The sequence below is a fragment of the Coturnix japonica genome, chromosome 8 (assembly GCF_054131305.1).
Source record: "Coturnix japonica strain WE chromosome 8, WE-NBRP24, whole genome shotgun sequence".
NCBI classification, from domain to species: Eukaryota; Metazoa; Chordata; class Aves; order Galliformes; family Phasianidae; genus Coturnix; species Coturnix japonica.
In genome coordinates, this window is record NC_140670.1 from 22,972,978 (window position 1) to 22,994,515 (window position 21,538).

The 21,538-nt window shown below is 43.9% G+C and overlaps 2 protein-coding genes across 6 annotated transcripts in view; one reads left to right on the forward strand and one right to left on the reverse strand.

Moving 5' to 3' along the window:
• SLK (STE20 like kinase) overlaps positions 1-6,904 on the forward strand; it is a 43,688-nt gene extending 36,784 nt beyond the window's left edge. For all 5 annotated transcript variants that reach the window (XM_015867035.3, XM_015867037.3, XM_015867036.3 and 2 more), the window contains 3 exons: positions 206-331; positions 1,853-1,966; positions 2,514-6,904. In XM_015867035.3, coding sequence (XP_015722521.2) covers positions 206-331; positions 1,853-1,966; positions 2,514-2,660 — 387 coding nt within the window. In that variant the 3' untranslated portion in view covers positions 2,661-6,904. The remainder of the gene's footprint in view (positions 1-205; positions 332-1,852; positions 1,967-2,513) is intronic.
• Positions 6,905-7,514: 610 nt separating this feature from the next.
• COL17A1 (collagen type XVII alpha 1 chain) overlaps positions 7,515-21,538 on the reverse strand; it is a 39,770-nt gene continuing 25,746 nt past the window's right edge. The window contains exons 34-57 of the mRNA XM_015867033.3: positions 21,374-21,409; positions 21,059-21,139; positions 20,295-20,330; positions 19,529-19,609; positions 18,308-18,361; positions 18,146-18,187; positions 17,317-17,373; positions 17,102-17,161; positions 16,553-16,579; positions 16,428-16,469; positions 16,235-16,291; positions 15,857-15,904; positions 15,137-15,250; positions 14,780-14,917; positions 14,105-14,188; positions 13,286-13,414; positions 12,277-12,366; positions 11,606-11,719; positions 11,141-11,293; positions 9,926-10,309; positions 9,591-9,731; positions 8,944-9,006; positions 8,639-8,710; positions 7,515-8,479 (exon numbers count right to left, since the gene is read on the reverse strand). Coding sequence (XP_015722519.2) covers positions 8,430-8,479; positions 8,639-8,710; positions 8,944-9,006; positions 9,591-9,731; positions 9,926-10,309; positions 11,141-11,293; positions 11,606-11,719; positions 12,277-12,366; positions 13,286-13,414; positions 14,105-14,188; positions 14,780-14,917; positions 15,137-15,250; positions 15,857-15,904; positions 16,235-16,291; positions 16,428-16,469; positions 16,553-16,579; positions 17,102-17,161; positions 17,317-17,373; positions 18,146-18,187; positions 18,308-18,361; positions 19,529-19,609; positions 20,295-20,330; positions 21,059-21,139; positions 21,374-21,409 — 2,153 coding nt within the window. The 3' untranslated portion in view covers positions 7,515-8,429. The remainder of the gene's footprint in view (positions 8,480-8,638; positions 8,711-8,943; positions 9,007-9,590; positions 9,732-9,925; positions 10,310-11,140; positions 11,294-11,605; positions 11,720-12,276; positions 12,367-13,285; positions 13,415-14,104; positions 14,189-14,779; positions 14,918-15,136; positions 15,251-15,856; positions 15,905-16,234; positions 16,292-16,427; positions 16,470-16,552; positions 16,580-17,101; positions 17,162-17,316; positions 17,374-18,145; positions 18,188-18,307; positions 18,362-19,528; positions 19,610-20,294; positions 20,331-21,058; positions 21,140-21,373; positions 21,410-21,538) is intronic.

A 21,538-nucleotide genomic window follows, 5' to 3' on the forward strand; every position in this document is an offset into this window, starting at 1 on the left:
CAGGCTGGAGAAGGGGGCAGACATGGTCCTCATGAAGTTCAACAAAGTCCTGCACCTCAGGGCCATTAAAATATTTAAATATAGTAGAATCATTCAGTTCAGTAATACTGTATGCCACACGTATTTGTCCTGTCATGTACAGTTGTTCCATTCAGATAAATTGTTCTCTCTAGGGACATAATCTAAATTGTCTTTTCGATTGTAGTTTGCAATCCAAGAAGAAAAGAGGCAGAAAAATGAAAGACTGGCACAGCATCAGAAACATGAAAATCAAATGCGGGACCTTCAGTTGCAGTGTGAAGCAAACATCAGAGAACTGCATCAGCTACAGGTAAAAACAGATGATAGTAGATGGACATCCAGTGGGAAGATTCTGCTTTGCCTGTGTCTGTTACTAACCTGAAACGGTTTTTCCTGCATTTTTCTTGATGTGAATTCTTTCAGTTTTGCTTTCAAAGGCCTGCAGCATAATATTCAACCAGACTCAGAAGCTTGCATTACTAAGAAATCATTTTATACCTCAGAAGTGCATGAGCCATAAGCAAATGATCACTCTCAGAGTATTTACCGAGATCCTAGTGCTGTTCTGTGTAGGCAGCATCTCCTTTTAACCTGCTCTTGCTCAAATGTCAGTAATCACAACAGCAGTAGGCAGCACCAGGCACTGCCCACAAGGCATTCAAAGTAAATTGTCTTTACAAAGTGCAGGGTGCCATTTATGCTTGAGCTTGTGGAAGGTATTTAGAAGGAATGCTCTCCTTACAGCAAGGAATTTGATGTCAGTTCTGGTATGCTTTTGGTAGAAGCAGCTACTGTATACTAAAGGCTAAGGCCTTCTGTTCCATTCAAGGACTCAAGGCAGTTTTAACGTATTAATTGATCACCTGCTGATAACCTTGGCATAAAGAAATGTTTCAGTGGCCAAGGAAGCTAAATTTACTGATCACTTTTCTTGCCTCCTGCAAATGCAGCCCCTGGATGTGCTACTAATACGGCTCAGTAAAACCCCAAGTACTGTGGGAACCTGTGTGAGAATCAGCTCAAGTAAAATTGAGCAGATTAGGGCTGCTCTGAGCCTCCAACCAAGAGAAGTTGGCCCTTAGCTGCACTCAGGAGTAGCCAACTGCTTTTTATTCCTGGTTTTTCTTTTTTCTTCCTTTTTTTTTCAGACCCAGTTAGGCTTGTAACTCTAGAAACAAGGAAACAAGAAGGGCTTTAAGGGCTGCCAACCGCTCTTAATACAAAGATTCCATGCAGCCAAATACTTAACTGTATTTTTGCCAAGCTTCAAAGTTTGAAAGTTAAGCAAGTGCCTGTACAACTTATACAATGGGAAGCTGGTGTGATTTGATTTCCTTTCTCATTACAGGGTGATTCTGAAGCTGTTTCAGTGCAAGCACCTCCCACGCTTTAGACCCTGTTTGTTAGGTTCAGCTCCTTAGCACTGACAATTGAAATACTCAGCTCCTATGCTGCAAACCCTGCTTCCTTTCTAATGTTATCAGTTTTTATAAATTATAAAATCTTCCTTCAGAAAGCAAAGCAGAAATGCTGCATGACCTCAAATAGCACTATTAGTATTAGGCAGTTCTGACTGACGCTGTCAGCTGCTCCCTTAGTGGCAGTCAACAGTGTGGATTTACGACTATTTCTTATCTCAATTGGTTCTGATGGAAAGATCAGCTTTTGATAATGCAACCTTGTAACATACTTCTATCTTGTAATTATGTACGTCAGTGTTTACACAGAATAAGCTAATTAAAAGGAATTAGGACAACATATGTCACTGTACCAACACTGAGTTGTCTAATCTGAATTAGTTTTACAAGGATTATCTTTATCTTGTTTTAAGAATGAAAAATGCCATCTACTGGTTGAACACGAGACTCAGAAGCTCAAAGAACTGGATGAAGAGCACAGCCAAGAACTGAAGGAATGGAGAGAGAAACTGAGACCGAGAAAAAAGGTAAATTGCAGCAGTCCTGAGTCAGAAAATAAGGAAGTGTTCAATCTTGCAAATGCAGACATTACAAAAAATAACGCAGAGGAAAACCAAGGTACTGTGCAAAACTGCCACAGTTCAATGTGTAATGAAAGAAGATAAAATACGTGCAGTGAGAAAGGCATGCATGTTATCAGGCCTTACTGCGTCCCTCTTGCAGGGCATGAGTATGTATTTCCACATGAAATGGCTGAAGTAAATCTGGGTTAGGAATGTATCTCAGCAGCCATTAGAACGTTACAACAACTGAGTGCTCAGTAACAAACAGAGTGGTTGTGGTAGTTGATTTTCAAACTGGGAAGCACCAGAGTTTCCTACAACTTCAAGAATAACCTACAGGCAGATGATGTTTGTCCTTACATTGCCAGGACGTGGTGCTTTTGCAATCTGATAATTGTAGGTAACTTTTTACAGTGGTGCATGCAGTTACATCACATCAGAGTGGCAGCGGTTTAATAGTCTTGTTGTGTTTTGCTTTTACCCCCCTTTGACAATCTGATTTTGTTCTTAGACTCTGGAAGAAGAATTTGCCAGAAAACTGCAGGAACAGGAAGTTTTCTTTAAAATGACTGGAGAATCCGAATGCCTTAACCCTTCCACACAAAGCCGCATTTCCAAATTCTATCCAATCCCCAGCCTTCACTCGACTGGGTCATAACTCTGGGAACTGCTGCAGGTTTTTCATATCTGGAATTGTTTGTTTCTTCATCCCTGTCATCTAACACGATCTAATTGCAGCGCTAAAGGACCTGGCGCTTTTTGTTTTCGGTGGAGGCAATCAGTGTCACGATCACTTTTTTTTTATTATTATTATTTCTTTGAATGGAAGAAAGGAGAAAAGGAGTTGCTGCATAGCGGTAATGTGACGTCCTTCAGATGTTTCAAGAACACGTTGTTGTTTTTTTTATCTCGGTCTCAAAGTAAGTTATCCGTGGTTTTGACTTAAAGAAAGTCTAGAACAGGAATTGTAATATTTCTCATCATAAAAAAAAATGTTTATGTGAATTTTTAAACAGTGTAATATTAGTTACGCTACTGTGTTCTTAAGTGTCTCATTTCTACACAAGATGAGTTCCATAACTGAAACTGCCCTGAGGGGTTTAAAACGTTACAGTCTTGAGCAATGCTCTCAGAGCAAGGACTGAAGCTGATGACTCAGAGCATGCCAATAACCAAAAAAACGATCCCCTGTGCTTACACCACAGTACAGGTAACAGTAAAAGCCTTTGCAGCTTCTTTAAAAGAGAAACCTCCGGTGTAAATTAAACTGAGCTGATCTCCATTATGTGTTTTGTCCATCAGTTCTGGACATGAATAATGAAACGGGGTGCTAGTTTAATTAAGACAGTGCCTGAAACACTTTGGTATGCTAATCCTGGTCACAGGGTGTTTTGTCATCTAAAAACAAAGCAAATACTCCATTGCATCGCTGTTACTGTACAAAACAGAAGATTTCTTGCTGCTACTGCCATTTTTGTTGTAAATCCTCACCCTAAAATATTTTGCACTAAAATATGTAAAGGTGAAAGAAATGCTAACTTTAAAATACACGGTTTATTAATTTCCTTAGCTATTACAGGTGGTTATTTCTACAAATGGAAAACCTGTAGAATGTATTTTTTAGAAAGCAGTGTGCACAATGCACGTGTTCTCTCTAACCGTACCTGGAAAGGGTAGAGCCATCTTTCTGTTCTCACCAAAGCCTGTTTGTTTAAACTCCATCAGAGCATGGAGGTGGTTGGTCATATTCACAGGTAACCATGGCGGAGTCTGATTTGATGACAAGTGTCGGAGTTGGTTGTTTTGTTGTTGTTGTTTTAGTCCTTTTATTTTATAGAAAGATTTAAGTTAAATATATAGACAGAATTCTTAATGAAGCTGTTTTTCTTTGTTGTTGGGTTGTTGTTTTTTTTTTTTTTGGCTTTTGTGTTGCCATGTACTAACATAGATGGTTTTTATTTTTCAAGTTGATAGATGTACAATAAGTTATTTACCTGACTGGTCTGCAGTGGAAAAAAAGTCTGAAATGTTTCTTATATAGTTGGTAGGGAAATAAAAGTGTATTGGGTCACTTTTACTGCACTCCTTTTGGTGGCAGTCATAGCGAGACAGTACTGTAAACTGTACTTTGTATTTGTAAAATAGTATTTCCTGTTATTTGAGGCCTAACTTCCGATTCTCTTGGGGCATCATCTGCAACATTTGTTTTGCTGGCTCGCATTAAATGCACGGCTGGTGAACGTCATACGGTGTTCATTTCATGGGAACAGAACTGATGCATGTGAATGAACTCTTGACATAGGAATTGAATCAGATGCGGTTGAAAACTTGGATGCTGAAATGTCTGGATGCTGAAGCTCTGCTTTGTCATTGAAGACACTTAAAATTTACAGCACAGTATCAACAGTTGGAAAATGCATGTTTTAATTTAAATTTTGTAACTTTTTGATAGCGTAATTACTTTATTAGCTAGCCCTAATTTCTGGCATTTTATTAGATAAAAGCGTATCGTGTACGGTTGTAAATTCACAAACCATATATCTGGAATGTTATCCGTTGCAAAACACAGAGTTCTTTAAGTTGTTTCTTCAGTAGGGTGAAATATGGCTCTGGCCTTTACTTTCTAAGCTCCACCATCATAAATTGACTCACTAAAATCAGCAGGTAATCCTCATCTCTGTATTTAAAAACTTGTTTGCAGTTTTGTACGCAGTAGGCTCTGTGACTTATCTGGGGGGTAGACGTGGCAAGCAGCAGGTCTCCCATTCTGGGTACCCTCTGCCTTTATCCACATTAAATTCTCAGATAAATGTTTATCTTCTTACATTGCTGGCAGTCCCAGTGATCACTTAGCAGTTACCTCTGTCTAAATCTTTAACTCGAAGATCCTTTTCACACATGCTCTTGCAATCTGATCTCAAGTGTAAATTGTACAGACAAGTAACAGTTCTGTGTTGGAGGAAGGGACTGAATGTAGTGATTGCAGTCCTATTGAGTCCTTGGCCAGGGCTGGAGTTGTAGGGTGCTGGTGAGCAGCTGCAGTCATGTGAACTGTGCTGGGATTTGATGTCTGGTGTGAAAATACATTTGTTCTGGGATAGCAGGAGCTAACATAGGTACTCACACATTTAAACCGATAAAACTGTCGTTGCCAGTATTGGGCAATGTGAAAGAGGAGGTGTATGCTATTATGTCAATGCCAGAAAATCCAGTTTAAGTGAATTTAGACCCACGTAGGCCCGGAAGAGCTCTTCTGAGATATAAAATCCAATCTCTCTACTATTTTATCGCATAATCCCTTTAGTAACTGTTAGAAGTTCAGTGTCAAAGGAAATTGGGTGTATTTTCCTTAGCCAGAACAATGTACTTGCTTGCTGAGTTCTTGGCAGATCTTGTATTTCCTACAAACCCTTCAGAAGACGAGCAAATATTGTGATCACCTTTGTTTTACTACATCTGGCTGTTCTGAAAGTAATGCCTCTCATTTATTTCCATGGAAACTACAACAGATACAGCTCTTTGATAGAGCAAGCTCTCAGATGCAATGTACCGATTCTCAGTATAGTCACCACCATCAGCTGTCATTTATACCAGCAATGACCAAGAGCCTGTAGGCCATGCTTATAAAATTCCACATGGCTGCCCACAACAGGGCTTGTCTTCCCTGTTGCTGCTGCCACTGCTGAAACACCCCACCCCCCACCTCACTGTGCCCACAGCCGCTGTTTGGTCTCCATGAATGTCACTGGGTGCCATTTTTTTCTGTAAGGAGGAACTCACCAACACACCTTTGCTTCGCCCACACTTCCATGTCAGACCCATTCTCTCAGACTGCCCCTCTGCTGCCCAATGCAGATTTGTGCAGTCTCCTCATTTACTGGAGCTCTGCCGTTTGTGGCATCCTGTAATTCTCCACCAATGCAGCCATTAGCATTTACAATCCCATATTTTACTTCACGATCTGTACTTCTGGATCTCAGAAAACCTTCCTTGTGTTGATGTGTCCACACATGTTCCTGTTCCCTGACTTCTAACAGGAGCTTCATAGCAGATTCAGAATAATGAATTGGTTAATTCTTGGGGAGAATTAACCTTAATTCCCAGACAAGCTGAGGCTGCCCTGGCACATTTCTTAGTCTTACAAAAAATGAGAACAGGTAAAAGGAGGGAAAAAGAAACTTCTTAGCATTTCTCTTGCTAGAAAGGGGATGTTGTTTGCAGACCTTTTAGTTCTCTATTCCCTTCCTCTCACTTTAGTCCTCATCTTTTCTGTAACTGCTGCACTTCCTGCATAAGAGCAGTTGGGGGCTCTGGAGAAAGCAGAAGAACTCTTAATTAAAATGTGCTTAAAACCAGCTAATGAGCAATAGGCCCACCTATTTCAACTGTGCTAAAAGCAGACAGGAGGTACTGAGCCCTAAGATGCTCTCAATTCCCAAAATCTTTTCCAGTTTCCATGCTAGGTAAAGCCTCTTTCTTAAAGATTATCAGATAGGCTGAGAATGGTGGAAAGAACAGAAACCAGAAGGAGAAAGCTGCTGAACTGTCATACCCCCAGTCTCTGTAAGAAAGCCAAGCAGAGCGCTGTTGTGTAATAAAACCTCGTACTCCAGGGCATCTCCAAGCTCACGTTGTCCCAGAAGTTTGATGAATGTTTTGTGTTAACAAACCAAGTCGTTTTGCCTTACAGGAAGCAACCAAATAACATGAGATGGATGAATAATTGGCAAAGGATCTCTGTATGTTTAGCTCATGGAAATGAGCTTGCAGTAGCAGCCATACAACAGTTTTGGTTGTTGGTTTTTTTTTGTTGTTGTTTTTAAAAGTAATTTGATTTCATGGCTTTCTGTAGAATATTGTAATAATTCTGCTGTAAATACAATAAAAATCACAGTTTGCTGAGGGGGTCTCTGTTTTCTTTTCAGAAACTTGTATAAACTTCAGTGATCAGTGAGTGAGTGGGATGATTTGTTATTAAGTGAGGATAAAAAATACTTTAACCTTGTGTGGTTGCATGGGCCCTGGCTGGAATAGCCCAGTGTGTGAGTAGAGATTGAACACAAACCTTGTTCTGCATGACAGCCTGGCTTGCACATCACAGCTGGCTGAGTAGCTCTGGCATTGCTTGAGACATGAGAGCACAGATGCTGCACTTAAGCACGACCATAAGAGAGTTTCTTCTGTGGTTGTTTGTAAGATAGATTAGAAAGGAAACATCTCAGCAGAGCCAGGTGAAGAGTATGACCCAGAAGGACACAGGTTTAATGGGCCAATGCTGCAAGCTGCTGTATGCTCTGAAGACTGACCTGGTTTGTATGGAACCTTGTTCCAAACTCTCCTGAAGACTGCAAAGCAGAGATCCCAAGAAACAACTTGCTGGCTGCTTGGTATCATACTGGTGATGAGAATGAAGCAAAACTGGCACCATTGACCACTCAAACACCACAGCATATCTGCCCACAGTCACAGTGACTCTGGTACAGACCACGCCATGTAATACTGATAGGCAAACTTGAAATATAAAACACACTTTAATTGGGAATGTTTACATTTTCAAGTTTTTCTGAATGTTTCAAAAATAGAATGCAAAAACGTTCTTTAAAAGTCAACAAATTACATTTGAGAAAAGTGCTTCAGTTCTGTACCTGTGCACGTCACAGCAGGCCGTGCTGCACAGCACAAGAGGCCCACACTCCCTGCAAAGTCTTTGCATGTGCTGTGCCCTGTGTGCTGCCACAGCCTGCTCTGTAACAGGACTTTGTCAATGGAAGCAGAATTGGGAGTGAGGTTAATACGTGTTGAATGCCAGAGCACTGAAAAACTGAAGAGCTGGAAAGGAACCGCTTTCCTAAGTGGGTCACAAGTGGGGAGACAACAGGTGCTGACCCCAGAGATCTGAAAGCACTCCCAGCTCCAGCCAGGACCCTGCTCAGTGCCACCAGCACCTGATGCACCAGGTACCCCCCACAACAGCCAGCACAAGGATGTGCTCAGGAAGCTCAGTCCTGGCACTTCCTGCATGGCTTTTGGTCTGACTCTTACCACTTGTTTGGTATGGGGAGGGTTTCTTTTCTTTTTTTTTTTGCTGGATACGTGGCTAGTTGTTTAAAACAAGCTTTTATGTAGCTGGGAATAATACAAGATTGGATTGAGGGGAGCAGGAAGCCCTTGTCAGCACAAAAACACAAACCTGGATGGGCTCAGCAGCTCTAAGCCACACATTCACAGCAGGAGGAAACATCCACACTAGATCAACTCTGGACACATGTAAAAGAGCCATTCAGATCTCAGCAGAAACACTGAACTATCAAGTCTAAGTACTTAGCTGGCTGGCAAGGACATTTTAGCAGTAAGGCAGTGAAGATCCACATGAAATCTCTGAGCTGCTAGGGATGCTGCCCGGTGCAGAACTGACTTTGCTCTTTCCTTAAACTCCAACACTTCTTCTTTTCCTTCTGCCACCATACACTTGTTCACCTGGGGACAAGGAGAAAGTCAAAAGGAGGGTTATTTGAAGAACTCATGTAGGAAAAAAAAAGACAAAAAACACTACACCATGAAGCAACCAAGAAAACCAACCCATGCTGTGTCAGCATTTCCCACTCCCCATCCCCTGGGGATGGCAGATGTCCATACCTTTCTCGCCTTTCTCTCCTTTTGGTCCCCTCTGCCCATGGCGTCCTGGTGGGCCCATCGGCCCAGGGTCACCTGAAGGAATGAGAAAACCAAGTTTGTCCACAAGCATGATTGGGATAGGTCAGAGTAAGGAAGAGCAAATTAGGCTGCTGCTTGGGCTGAGATTGAAAAAGTACTGCCTTATGGAGGCTCTGACCAAAAGAGCAGCCTGGTTCCAACATCCCTTTGGTCACAGTGCCACTTCCTGGGCAGCAAGAAGTTACTGGCATTATAGAGCTTGAAAGGGAAAGGATGGCAAGCTTTACCTTTGGGGCCGGGATAACCCCGCTCTCCTTTCTCACCAGGAGGTCCCCGGACAGTACCGTGTGCTGGAGAGGAAAACAGAGAGCATGAGTGAGTAGGATAAACCACCTGCAAAGGACTGTGTGTTCACTTAGAGAAGCAGTGAGTCACACCAGAAGGACATTTCTCTAGGTTAAATAGGATTAGTCTCAGCAGGTGCAGTTTTTTCAAATACATTCTCAATAGACCAAATGCAGGCTGGGATCTCATTTCATGAGCACTGCTCTGCCACCCAGCCCAAGAGTCCCGCCTGTCACCTGTGCTGGAGCTGGTCCCTGCTTAGAGGGGACTTTGAGAGCAGTGAGCAGCTCTCTTTTTCTGCGGTGCACATGCCAGTCCAACCAGTTTAAAGTGGGCCACATGGGCTGTAAGCTCAGTGGCCTTTTGGGGGCTTGGGGGCTAATTTTCTACATGTAGTGGGAAAATTTGATGTCCTTCCTAATGATGAGACTGCACATTCCCAGCAAAGGAGGAAGTAGGATCTGCCTCCAACTTTGCATTTTGACTGTGTTTCTGCAGCATGCAAAAGTGAAAGGATCACTGGCTCCACAAGAGGCTGGAGAGACCTCATGTGCATGAGGCAGAAACACCAAGTCAACTTGTCACTTACTTCTGAAGAAGTCCATGAGGTCCTCAGTGACATTACCATAGGCTGCAAAGACTCTGCTTACTCCAGGAGGGCCAGGAGGTCCTGGGGGGCCTGGAGGCCCCTGTCCAGTGTAAGACATTAAGTCCTGGAGAATACCTCGGCCTGAAGAAATAAAGACATCTGAAAGCAGCTGATACTGGATGGTAGGGCAAGAAAGTGTAAGGGTTAGCTACAGGAAGCACGAAGGGTAAGGGAAGGGAACAGGTAACAGCGTGCATAGGGAGCTGGGAGTTGAGTGCCAAAACAGGAAGGCTCAGGAAAAAAAAAAAAAAAGAAGAAGAAGCTATCACACTCACTTTGTAGGTTCTCTGACACATGTCGAGCCAGTTCGTTGTAATCCAGAGATCCAGTAAAGGAGCTGCTATAAGATCTGCCTGGACCTGCTGATCGCCTGTATGACTCCTCAGCTGTCAGCAGCCCATCAAATGACCCATCACTGCCCATGGAGGCACTGTATGATGACATGCTGCTGCTCATGGAGCTGCCGTAAGAGCTGCCTGCTCCAAGTGATCCTCCAAGGGATCCCTCAGCACCAACTGATCCTCCATGCAACCTCTCAGAAGCCAGTGAATCATGGTATAACGAAGACATAGACCCAGCCACCAAACCACTATCTCCTTTGGGTCCTGGTGGTCCCCGTGGCCCAGGAGGCCCTGAGATGTAGCTTCGAACCTCATCACCTGCAAAATAGAAGAGACACTGAGATCAGGGACTCTGGGATACCAGAGCTCCCATGCTTCACAGATGTCATGTGCTACAATCTGAATGAAGACTGGAGTGTGAAGCTCTACTGACAATCACTGCAGTAACCCTCATCCACTGCCATGCTTCAGGCAGCAGGCACATATACCGACCTGAATCTCTACAGATGGGAAAACAGGCCTGACATACTTCTCTACCCCCATCTCTCCCACAGTTTTTGATACCTCACCGTGGAAACCTGCACAGTGATTGCAGAGGGGGGTGCACTCCTCTCAGGCCAAGCACAGCACCTCTTCTGAACAGCATTCTGTGACCACTCTCCCAAAAACAGGCCATTCTCTTGTTGCTGAGAGACCCCCCTGGATGACTTGCCAACACGAGAGCCCACACCAATGCCGCTCACAATTGGCTCATTGCTTCCCTCCAAATTTCACATCATCCTTTGCTCTGCAGGAAGATGTTCACCAAAGAGAACACTTTCCCAATAGAAAAGGTCTGCAAATGACCTTGCTAACAACTCACTGTTCAGTACAGGTCATTTTTAACTGCACAGTGCATGTTCCTTTAGGCTCACAACATGGACTTTGGTCTTGCAGTTGGACTGAGAGGAGACCTGCCTACAGAGTGAACTGTTGTCTCTCTACGGCCTGCAAGGCAAGTACTGGGATAAGCAATAAGCCTGTAGGAATGAAGTGTTGCTCCATCATTCCTTCAGGGAAGGCTGTCTCAGCTGCAGCAGATCCAGCAGCCTACACAAGGCAGAGCATGGCTAGGGACATGTGCAGAAGGGATGGACAGTGTCCCCTTACTTTTCAGGTACTGGATCAGCTCACTCCTGAACTCGTCACTGTGGGTGATGTCAGCATAGGACAGGAGGCCAGTTCCTGAGAAGCCTGGTGGTCCTGGAGGGCCAGGAGGGCCAGGTGGGCCCTGGATGCCAGAGATAGAAGAATATCCAACACCTTGAGAGATGAAGAGAAAAGAATGATTTTGACAGTGAGAGAAAAGGAAAGGGATGGGGGAGGAAAGACCCCTTTCACTGGGAAGAAGGAAAATGTCACGATGTCATGATACGGAATACTGATAAAAGCAGGACACATGGTTAAAAGTTTAAACGCTCCAACCCCAACTCCCAGTCCTTTCCAGCTGATGTTGATGAGATTTTAAAGTGACCTTATTCACAGGGCAGTCACAGGCCCTAGTAAGCTAAATCTCAGGCCCAGTCCCTTCTATCAAAATCTCCTTGCCAGCTGTGAGAAAAGTAGGTGCTTTACTTTGTAGGTAAGCAGAGATGTCCTCCAGAGAGGTGCCAGATGATCCAGGGATCCCTGGGGGTCCTGGGGGCCCTGCAGGCCCAGGGGGTCCAACAAGACCACTGAATTCAGAGTCTGCAAGACACAAGGAAAGATATTACTCAAACCACTGCAATCCTGATGAACTTTCCCTGACAATACAGACAATGCCAACTAAAACCAAGCATGAGATACGTTTTACTCCCCAGTGCCCAGCACAGCCTTCCTAGCACGCCTCACTTCCTTGAATGGAGATGTCATAACATAGGAGTCAGAAGACCCCAAAATGTGTCAAAGTCCATATTTTCAAATATGGACCTACTTTTTAGAAGTGACATAAGAAGTTCTTGTATGCTATCACACTCCACAAGATCTCAGGATCTGTCTGCAGCCACTCACTGTGGTCCTGCCAGAGCACAGTGCTGCTAAGGCAGAGGCAGTCACTGTGGAGACTTATAGAGGGTTATCTGTGGTGAAAGCTCAAGGGGGAAGTTCTGCACTTAGAAATGAATCATTTGCAGATAAGGGATGGTGGTGGCAGGGACCTCTGTTGCAGTGCCTTCACTTACTGAATTTTGTTAGTGTGGATAAGCCTGTATAAAGATCCTGTGGGTATATAGGAACCTGTATCAGGGATCAAGAAGAAGGCTTACTTCTCAGGTATGCTGTCAGTTCACTGTAAGATATTCCTGGTGATCCTGGAGGCCCAGGTGGTCCAGGGAGCCCAATGCTCATACCAGAACCTGCAAAATCAAACATATCCAACAGTACCATGTTATCACAACAGGCTGTGTTGTAGTGTGGACAGACAGGTTGAGGGGGCTTGCTTGCAGGTAATGCAGGAGAGCTTTCTGCATTGTGGTTCATTCCCACCAGCCTCTGTGCTAAGAAGCAGGGATTAAGCCATTTTCTTGATGGGAGTTTAAAGCTTCCCCTTAATCCAAATACAAAGATACAGACAGGCAGGCATCAGGCTTCCACCTCTATTCTTAGCAAGAGCTCAGCATGTTTCACGAACCTCCAACATTAATCTTGCCAGGACATGCAGCTCATCTGTGGAGCCCACTAACAAGACATATGTGTTGCTTTCCCTGTGCCTGCCTATCTGCAAGCGGCTCTGTTGCAAAATTTTGCATCTTTGTGATTTGATTCTATGAAATGTCCTTGTTGATGAAATGCAGATTTTCTGCTTAAGCTTCTGGGGTGCTGCTGTTAAACAGTGTTTTCCTTCTTTCAGAGTCAGAAGGCAAATGCTCATCATCTTTGGAGCAGCTCATTGATGGAATCCAGTCTCCTAGGGTGGTTCAGGGAGACTTTTACAAGGGATGAAAGAAAGAAAGTGAAGCACAGAGGCAGAATTTGTTTCACTTTCAAGTTAACTTCTCAAAGTTAAAAAGGCATTGACGGGACTTCTAAGTTGGCTAAGGTGAAGTGATGTACCTAAGATCAGATTTTAGCAAAGCAAAACTCACTTCTAGTGTCTGTGTATAATATCTTAGATATGGGACATCTTTGTTCTCTCACAAGTCTATCACAACCCCTGTAAGGAGGTCTCTATACTTAGGGATTAGTCAACACTTAAAAGATCTTTACTGACTTCATGAGCTTTTTGGTCAGTTTCTATAGGAACAGAGACAAAAGCACACTAATAAAGACAATTACTTGTCAAGTAGCTAATAAACCGTCTGGTCAACTCATCATAATCCAGTGACAGAGACATTCCATCTACTCCTGGTCCAGGAGGTCCTGGTGGGCCCCGAGGTCCAACTAGATACTGACGAATTTCTTCTCCTGCAAATAAAAGAGATATTTTAAGATGATCCAGCTGCTTAAAAAAAGCCAAGTGCGAGGAGATCCTGGCCTGTGAGCTGAGACCCCACACAACAGAAACTACCAGAACCTTTACATGCAAAGCTCCCTTCACCCTGCCCCTCCCTTTCTGAGTGTCATCTGCCCTCCATTTGGTATAAGCCCATAACTGCAAAGTGTGCAGGAAAGAATACAGGGCTGGGTATACTGCCCATCTTAAAAAACAAAGACATAGTAAGGCTTTGGGGTGGGCAAGAAGAGACGGGGAAACTTTAGAGACTGGGGGAGTCAGAAAATAAAACCCCAGGCTTTAGTGGGAGACTGGGGAAAATCATTAGGAATTCCTTCAGAGGAGGGATGTAGACAGGTGCCACCTAGAGAGTCAAGGAGAGTATGAAACCACGGTTATAGCAGTGGGTGTGAAAGGTATGTCAAGTGTACAAGTACAACTTCCGGAAAGCATGCAAACTCAATAACATAAGACACATAAATGTGTCTCCAAAGCACTTGGAAGGAGACGTTGCAGTTCACTGAGCAGCACCTATGGTAGGCTTTTGCCCTCCAAAGTAGCTGCTGGTAATCCCAATGGGAGGCAGGAGACAAGAAGGAAAGGGCAGACCACTGCTGGGATGCTTTATCCACACCTTCACATTTCTCTTCACAGTCACTTACTCTGCAGCATGTCCAAAAGTTCTCGGTACAAAACAGATGTAGTTGATACTGAACTGGCAAATGATTCATAATGATCTGAAGAGCCTGGGGGAATGAAAAGATTTTACTTTAGACAAGATCAAGAGAAGACAGAAGGTGAAGAGGGGTGAAGGAGGGACAAAGGAAAGCTGAATTAATCCAGTTTAGCTGGTAAAATGGGCTTCCCATGCAGGACAACACAAATCAGCTGCAGTTTCACATAGCATGGTCATTTCCACAGCAGTGTGGTCTCTGCTCCAAGATTCTAAGCTGCTTCCAAAAGCACTAGGAATTTCATCTGCTTTAGGAGGGTTCCAAGAAAATAAAAGACAGCCCTAGAAATCTGACACCACATATAAAACCAAACACTGCCATTTGTGCATGGGTCAAGGGGACATTAAAGATTCTAACAGCTAACGTTTAATGTGAGACAACTTCAACAGCAACTATTATTTAGTCTAACCATTAAAATAAGATAAGGCTCAGAGGTTGCTTCAGTTGTGTGAAGTCTTGGGCCAAGACATGCAAAAGACAGGCCTGAGGGGCTGCAACTTAAAGACTGTTGTCTGTCCTCATGTTCTGTCTCCTTGTACAAGCTCAGCAGAGAGTGTGACCTGATACTCAAAATGCTTATCAGCACAGGAAAATGATACTTACTTGTCATATAGCTCATAACACGGGTAGCCAGCTCTGCAAAATCAAAGGTCTTTCCATCTGCAGTGGTGAGGATTCCAGGTGGGCCTGGAGGACCTGGAGGACCTTGGACACCAGCCAAATAATGCCGTACATTATCACCTAGGAAGGAAGCCCAAGATACACCCACATCACTAGGTGAAGATGATGGCCAGATACACAACTACTCAACTCTTTTCGGAAAATGGGCCAATGAAAGACAGAAATGAAAGCCAGAGCAGTAGGGGTGCTGCTTCTAATAGTAGAGTAACAAGGGGCTCAAGGAGCAAAAGGAAGACAGGTGTGCATCACCCAACCTGTGCAAATCCTGGTTATACTCACTTTTCAGGTAATCAGTGACATACTGCTGAATCTCTTGAGAGGAACTTCCCCCTGGACCAGGAGGCCCAGGAGGCCCAGGAGGACCTGGGGGTCCCTGAATTTGTCTGGATCCACCTACAGTAAATATTGTAAGGAAAGTTTTTAGCATGTCTGCATTAGACCAAGAAATATTAGTGGGTGCTTGCAATGAGCCCTTCCCTCTTCTGGGAGAAGTTCTGGGAATGAACTATAGAGTGCCTTTCTCCCCTTCTATCTCCAAACACAGTCTAATCATGGACTATTAAGGAGTCTAATATTTTCAGTTCATTTGGCACATTATCATTCAGCCTATTCAACTTTGCAGAGCTGAACCCAGAAATCTTCCTGGTTTCAGACACATAGATCAACTCATTTTGTACACTAAATGCAATGCTCTACAGAAATATGGATAGAGATCCAAAAAGCACTCAAACGCATTAGGCTAACCCCACTACTCCTAATCCCATCTGGCCCGCTTATGGACCCCTAACTGGTCTCCACTGCAAGGTGTAAAGTGGGCCCTGCAGGACTCCTGTCACCACAGCATAGAGACACCTCATGTTCTTTAAATTTTTGTACACAAATCCAATCAGCATTAAATTGGCATCCATATTTCCATAAAGCTCAAAGGATTTTTTTTGTGAATCTCTACCAGCAACGTCAGCATTTCCTGATAGTGTCAGAGCAATGACAGCCTCTTACCTCTAGATGTTCCTGGGATGCCAGGAGCGCCTGGGACACCTGCATCACCTGGAAACCAGAGTGAGGGAGACAGACAATTATTTCTAAGTATCGCTGCATCCTGTAGACCTGGTTTGTAAAACGGCTAAGCTTTATGTCACCAGACAGGCAACCACCTAGTCCTTGCAATGACCAATGGCTAAATTGGATTAACAGCTTGATGGGGAAAAGCAGAAGAGGCCACAGCAGCCACCCAGAGCCATGTACTTTGAAATGCTTCTGCTGTGCTTGAAAAGGCAAGGGTGGAAGCAGCTCTAGTTCTCTAAAGACTAGGTTGTTTTAACCAGACATGGCTGTTCGAGGCCACTAACACAGAAAGAAGGTAGATTTTAACTTCACCTTTAGGTCCTGGTGGGCCTGGTGGGCCTGGAGGTCCCTGCATGGTGACTGTACCACCTGCCAAGTGCAAAGGAAAGTCAGAAATTCAAAGGTATAAACCACATGGACAAAATTCTGGCTCCACTAAAGCTGAGTCCCCTGACTTCAGCTTATGGACAATATATTCAAATGAAGAAAAAGGGTACAGACTGACCATGGGAAGAGAATCCTGGAAGGCCAGGTTCACCTGGTTCACCTTCATGGGATACAAAAAAGGAACAGGTGTCATATACACAAACTACACTGCACCTCAACAACAACCCCTGCAAACCTCCTTACCTGTGAATCCTCGTGGACCTGGTTCACCTGTGAACAGGGATGCAGAGGTGCATTGTAAGCATTTTTTTCGCTCTGATTTCTAACAGCATCTCAGCCCACACTCTAAAATACTCTCATGGCCTTCTATTTGCAAGGTAAAAGTGGGTAAGGAGAGTAGATCCTATTTCTTCCTGCCAGGCGAGAGCTTAGCAATGCTTAACAGGGCCACCTCGTTACACTGACTTACCAAGTCCATGTTGCATTTTACAAAAAGATTATTCCCCATTGATCCCCTTTAAAGGCAAATCTGAAGTTATAAATGCTCTTGCACGTTGCAAGGTTGGGATGTGAACAGTGCAACTGCCTTGCTACCAGCACTACAGACTAACAGGTTTCTTTGAAAATGACTTTTTTAATGGAAGCAGACAGAAGTCCTACTTAGTGATCGCTCTTATAACCACAAAAAAGTAGGAGAGTTTCTGCCTCCAAACCCTTCCTTCCTTCCTTCCTTCTTTTCAGTCTGTGGCGTTGTCACCCACCCAGTATCTTTGGTGAGGCAGTGGGACTCACCTTGGTCTCCCTTGGGGCCTGGTGGACCTGGTGGTCCAGGTGGTCCAGAGACAAATGCTTCTGTAATTAAAACAAAAACATTTTTTAATGACATCCAGCAGGAAAGGATACAAGTCTCCTTTGGCTCCATCTGTTCATAACCAAGGGCAGACTGGAACCAAAACAAACAGGACATTCTCAGGGCACAAGGGAAGGAATGAATCTAAAGAGCCTACCTGAGGTGGACACGGAAGATCCTGGTCTCCCTGGTGGGCCTGAAGGTCCTGGCAATCCTATGCAATAGAGACACAAATAAATTTCAGGAAGAACAAGCCTCAGTAACATGACTAAGTACATCAGTGCTGCTCCATCTCCAGACAGGGACATAACTCCAATATTTCCAGGTATAGAATAGTATCACTGCTTTTTCCATGCACACCTATCTATCCCTGTTAGGCTTTTCTCATTACCGTCCACTATCACCAAATGAAGGACAGAGAAACTTGCTTCTCTGTGGTGCAGTGTGCCTATCCCAAATGGCCTCTGCTGCACTGAGAGGGAAAGTTCATAGCCTCACCCGTTCCCCTGTGCTACTGACCAGAGAGCAAGGAATGGGGTTATGCTCCTATCTCATGCTCTCCTGTGGTATTCTCTTCTAGGTTTCTAAGGTAAAATTGCCATTTTGATACAGAAGGTGGTGTGGGGATACATTCCTCACGATCAGCGCTGCTACAACTGTCTCCAGCTAGAAGTTAAGGCCATACAAGAGTTAAATACAGAATTATTTCTTTGTGTTCTATGGGGATATGAAACATTGAGTATCTTCCCTTTACAACTCACTTGTCTGTCTAGAAAATCTTGTCCAAAACAAATCTCATCCCTTGGGCAGCATCTTAATGCTGTGAAACTGCATTAGTAGGGACCCATCACTATGAGAGATTCCACTTCCAGTATAGTCAGTCCTAACAATTACCAATATGTCCAAGATAGTTACATGACATTCTGTAAAGCACAGGACAGAGGCACTGAAAAAACCACCCACTTTTCAGAGAAACAAGCTCTTACCTGGGGGACCACGAGGCCCAGGGAGTCCCTGCACAGATTCACCTGACAATGAAATAAACATGATTGTTATAGGGTATTTACAGAGCCAAATGCACTGCCTAGAAGTGTGCTTAGGTGTCTGTGTGTCCCTGCTTACATACTGATCTCTGCTGTAGTACATACCTGGTGGTCCAGGGGGACCTGGTGGTCCTGCTCGCCCTTGTAGATCTGACAGCACTGTACAAGTGAAACACAAAAAAAGGAAAAACTGGTGCTGTGAAGCTATTGCTGTTATGGAGACAGTTGTTATGTTGCTGATAGAAATTCTTACAGTCAACAGTGGACAAAGGTGGGACCTGCGTGACCTAAGCCGAAGCTGAGGCAGCAAGAGTAAAGGAGGGATGTTTGGTTGCCAGGATGGGGCTTAAGACAGGAAGCAAAATACAGTGCTGAGCAGCCTGGCAGCATATTGAAAAAATGGGAGGTAATCTCTCTAGAGAGCAACACGTGCTGAGGGAGAGAGCAGAGAACTCAAAGGATAAAGAAAGAGAGAAAGAACTTTCAAGGAGAGGAGAGAGGAGAGTATTATACAGCCATCATGTAACAAGTATCTGCACCATGTTATCTTAATTGAAAATAGATGTTCACCATTAAGTGGAGGCACAAACTTAAAGCTCAGGGATGCAGAGGTCCAAAACATGAGGCATGGGGCAATACTGGAAGCACAGTCTGGGATCTACATAACCTCATTCTGGTGCACAAAGATAGTGATACAGCAAGTATCATTTATGGTTTTATGCCCTCCCCTGCCCTGCCTCTTTTGCACACTTACGGAGGTCCCAGACACTAGGAATACTGATTTTACGCGCATCACATATCTAGTACTGCACAGAGCAAGCTGACACTTTGCTCAGGACACTGCTAAACCATTCTGTTCTGCTCTACTAATTTCCATCTTGAAAAATCATTTGCTCTCCTGTGAATTCAGCTTCTTACTTGCTGAGGTATTTTTATTTCCTTCTTTCACTATTCTTCAGATTAACATGCCCTTTTAAACTGGTTCTCCACTTACAGATGGCTCTGTGTTCATCCAACATAGGGAAATGCCCTATGCAAACACAGTGACCGAAAGGCTAAACTGAGGCCCCAATGATTTTCTATTTGTGGGATGGGCCCAGAACCACCTAGTGAGTTTTGAAAGTACTGTGGGATGCACAGATGAGAAGCAGGGCAGAAGAGGAAGTATGCATTTGGTAGCATCCCACCACCAAACACATGCATACACACTTGCCCTATGGCCTGCTGAGGGGAATGAGGCAGAGGCACCTCCTGTTAGCTGTAAGAAGGCCCCAGGGTGTCCAAGCACCTGTCCAACAAAAGGAGTAGAAAGCCAGGCCCACTTACTCTGAGATGCCATTTGTGAGACTTCAGTCTTTATGGTTTCTATCACAGCTTCACCTGCAGATCCCTTCTCACCCCGTGGACCTTTTTACGGGAAAAGAGGAAAGCAAATTAGTCAACAGAGAGAGGCTGACACTTGGTACCCACTCCTCCTCTCCCTGACAATGGGTTCAAACTTTGCTTATGTGAACTGGGAGCCTAAACTCAGTCCCTGGCTCTGTGGGACACTGGACTCAAATGTGGAAATGACTGCACAATTTGCCCTAACAGGATCAAAGAAAAATAGCTAGGAAGAGTTCTTAGGAGAGCCAGCTTTGCTCAGGACTTTTCAAACAGATGTCTGTCTAATTGACAGTGGTTTCAATGACATTATTACCCATTTGGCTCTTGCTTGTTCTTGTACTTATCAAAATAGCAGGAAGCATCCAGCCAAGCTATACCACCTACTGCAGGAAGGCAACTGCAGCTGAGAAGTGCAACAGAAATGCCAGCCACCAGAAAAATAACAAGAGGAAAAAATCCAAACAGTTTCAGCTTTCACATCACACCTAGAAATATGGAGGGGGAAAAAAAAAAAAAAAAAAAGGAAGAGTGGAAATTCTTTAAAAGATTAATTTAGCCCCATAATGCAGTAAAATGAACTGAAAGGATGAAATCCGCAAACAAATGGGAGTGAGATTATGCCAAGGGCTTAGAGACTAGAAACAAAAGAAAACCGATGAATTCTATTTCCATAAGGAGCAGAATCAGGGCTGATAGAGAATTGTACCTTGTTGTCCAGGGAGACCAGCTGGCCCAACAGGACCTGTTTCAAAGATTAAAAAATAATAATAATAAAAGATTGCATTAAATTTTCCCGGCTGTATTTTATAGTAGCAGGAGAGAATCAATATGTCGTTTATAAAAAGCTATAATCTGTTTGCTCAATTAATAGTATTGCTATGGGGATATGAACTCATCAGTGTCCCATGCGCTACTTGAAGCTCTAGAAAAGAGGCTTATTTTCCATCCTCTGACATGCAACAGACTGAACCCTCTTCTTGTATTGTCTGCTGCAAAGTCTTGATCTATCAAACCAGGTCCAGGATTAGCTCCAGCCATACAGCTGGGAGAGGCACAGAAATGCCATGGAAATCAAAGCCTGGTGGGATTTCTGTTGTCTTGAGATGAAAGGTAAGACTGGAAAATACAGGCTGACTTCAACTGTAATGTAAGGAAAGAAATCAGACATAAGCTTGTTTTCCTGAGAAGCAATGAAGTTTGAGTTGAGTTGCTGAATTTGATCTCTCTCTGGCTTGTACTCATCGGATCAGAAAAAACAATGGTTCCCTGTTTTTTCATCTTTCAGCCCTCCCTTCATCCCACTTCCTTGTGACTGTAACTCTTTTCTCCCTTTGGGCCACTACCTCCCTAATTCTACCTGAGATCTTGATCTTTCTGCAAGGAAGGGTGAGAACTTCTAGACTGCTTGAGCAATCTTGCCTCCCAGACAGGGTAGCATGAAAAAACTCTGTAAAGAAGCAGCTTCCTTACCTGGAACACCAGGGGGTCCAGTGGGGCCCATTGGTCCTGGAGGACCTGGTGGACCTGGTAGAGCAATAGTTGATGAACCCTCTGAAATGCAAACACAGACACTTGTACACATACAAATACACGAAGATGCAGCAAACATATAACAAATCTGTTCTCAAAGAATTATATGACCATCTGTAGCATATGTATTCTCCCAACACCGAGAGCTGCCAGTATAGGTCTGGCACACAATCAAGATTAATTTGGAAGGGATAACAAAAAAACCAGAAAGTTGTCCAAAAGTGGAAGTGTCTGAACTCTCACAGCAGTACATACCAGCACTTATGACTTTGCCTGGAGCTCCAGGTTCTCCTGGAGAAAAGAAAGAGATAAATATGAACTTCATTTATGGGAAAGATCTGTCACTAGCTCAATTACATGGTCTTACCCTCTTACTAAACATGTGATTTCTATTCTCTTTGCCCTTGATCTCTCATCTAT